The following is a 2,500-nucleotide window of genomic DNA, read 5'->3' as shown; positions in this document are numbered from 1 at the left end:
ATATATATATATATATATATATATATATATATATATATATATATATATATGTATATATATGTATATATATACATATATATATATATATATATATATATATATATATATGGGTGTGTATGAATGTATGTATGTATGTATGTATGTATGTATTCACACACACACACTTCTCTATACGAATGAGCGACGCCGCGTACCTGTCGAGGGCAATAGCCACCAGGTGCAGGATGGAGGCGGTGCAGCAAAGGACATCCGACGCCGTCCACATGTCACACAGCTCGGGGCCCAGCGTCCACTCCTTGCTCACCTGCAATGGACAACAACAACAACGATTTAAAGTCATATGCAGTGGTTGCAAAGTCAAACTTGCAAAGATATGTAATGATAATAATTGCAAAGATATGCAGTGATGACAAAGTCAGACTTGTTACTCGCGACAGTTTTAATGAGCTTATGGCAATAAGACCTTAATTGGAATGACAACAATTAAAATGCTATTTACATAAACGATTGAAATGAAAGGAAACGATGTAATGTTGCAGTTGCAGTTTAATAGAAAATGTAATGACAAAGTAGAGTGTTATAACATCATCTTAATGCATAGGTTCAATAATTGTTTTTCTCCAAAAATCAAGTTAAACGTTGATAATATTTACAATAATGACGTCATAATGCGTCATAATATTAACGACTTTCTGTTTTCTTTTTTGAGTAATGAAACATTCTGTAAACGTCAAGATGATAAAGAGATGTTTCAAAAACCTTTATCCTCCATGGATAATAGCGGAAAATGTAACACTAACAAATCTGAATATTTAAACTCATGGAAAGCTGGCTAGCTTAGAATATGGTCATGAAGTTGAATAGCATTCTTAATTAGAATTAGAAATGATTTTGTATATCGCGCCTGCACATTATTTATTTATTTCACCCATTTATGTTTTCTAACTGGTATATATTATTCATGGTGTAGCAAGCCTAATGTATTTGGTTACCCGGGAGAGAATTTGTTGTCCTTGTGCAGACAGATGACAGGCAGTTTTTATCTTGGTCTTAGAGGGTAATTTTCGGGGAACAGACTTTCTGATATGCTCTGTAAACACACACACACACACACACACACACACACACACACACACACACACACACACACACACACACACACACACACATACACACACAACACACACACACACATACATACACACACACACACACACACACACACACACACACACACACACACACACACACACACACACACATACACACACAAAATCGCACACACAACAAAAAACCCAAACACACACACAAGCTACGAACTCAATTTAACTTTAAAAAAAAAAAAAAAAAAAAAACTTGAATTACAACTTCTATGCAATTTCAAGCCCTTTTTTCTCACTAAAACCTTCAGCTGCAACTTTAATACCAACGACACGCACTCGTTCCTACAACCTTTCTTAGTAAACATAGATCATGAAAATATAAGTAAAGCATTATCATGTTTCCTTATACACCACCAATATTCATATCACGAGAGAATTTATCGTTCCTAAAGATCTGGTGACATAAACACATATTTATTTGCGTACGCTGGAAGAGTACAAAACCCTTAGTGTGCATTTGTGAGCGTGCAGACTAAATCGAAGTATATAATGCGTATTTATGACCCATAAATAAACATGATTTGCCTACACATTTTGAATACTGTTACCAGGAGAACTGAATGTAGAATAGGGCACGTGTAGACATGCACAGGTACAAACAAAAATACACGTATATTTATATCTCTCTGTCTGTTGATATATCTATATATTTATCTATCTATCTAGCTATCTATTTCTGTCTATCTCTATCTGGGTATCTGTTTCTATTTGTATATATATTTTTATGTCTTATTCTATCTATCTCTATCTGTGTATCTGTCTCTATTTGTATATATATTTCTATGTCTTATTCTATCTATCTATTTCTGTCTATCTCTAGCTGTGTATCTGTCTCTCTGTATATCTCTCTATATTTATGTCTATCTCCATCTTTCTATCTGTCTATTTATCTATCTATCTATATAGTTATCTGTCTGTACATATTTCTCTATTTCTCTCTCTCTCTCTCTCTCTCTCTCTCTCTCTCTCTCTCTCTCTCTCTCTCTCTCTCTCTCTCTCTCTCTCTCTCTCTCTCTCTCTCTCTCTCTCTCCCTCTCTCTCTCTCTCTCTCTCTCTCTCTCTCGCTCTCTCTCTCTCTTTCTCTCACTCTTCTCTCTCTGTTCTCTCTCTCTCTCTCTCTCTCTCTCTCTCTCTCTCTCTCTCTCTCTCTCTCTCTCTCTCTCTCTCTCTCTCTCTCTCTCTCTCTCTCTCTCTCTCTCTTTCTATCTCTCTCTCTCTCTCTCTCTATCTCTATCTCTATCTCTATCTCTCTCTCTCTATCTTTCTCCCTCTCTCTCTCTCTCTTCTATCCCCCCCTCTGTCTCTCTCTCTCTCTCTCTCTCTCTCTCTCTCTCTCT

General features: G+C 36.1%; 1 protein-coding gene across 5 annotated transcripts in view; it reads right to left on the bottom strand.

Moving 5' to 3' along the window:
• LOC125028180 (5-hydroxytryptamine receptor-like) overlaps positions 1-2,500 on the bottom strand; it is a 207,486-nt gene that overhangs the window by 3,820 nt on the left and 201,166 nt on the right. For all 5 annotated transcript variants that reach the window (XM_047617567.1, XM_047617600.1, XM_047617591.1 and 2 more), the window contains one exon: positions 195-304. In XM_047617567.1, the coding sequence (XP_047473523.1) occupies positions 195-304 (110 nt within the window). The remainder of the gene's footprint in view (positions 1-194; positions 305-2,500) is intronic.

This window comes from Penaeus chinensis, chromosome 1 (genome assembly GCF_019202785.1).
Source record: "Penaeus chinensis breed Huanghai No. 1 chromosome 1, ASM1920278v2, whole genome shotgun sequence".
Classification (NCBI taxonomy): Eukaryota; Metazoa; Arthropoda; class Malacostraca; order Decapoda; family Penaeidae; genus Penaeus; species Penaeus chinensis.
The sequence above is the reverse complement of the archived record's forward strand: the minus strand, read 5'-3'. Positions and strand labels throughout refer to the sequence as shown.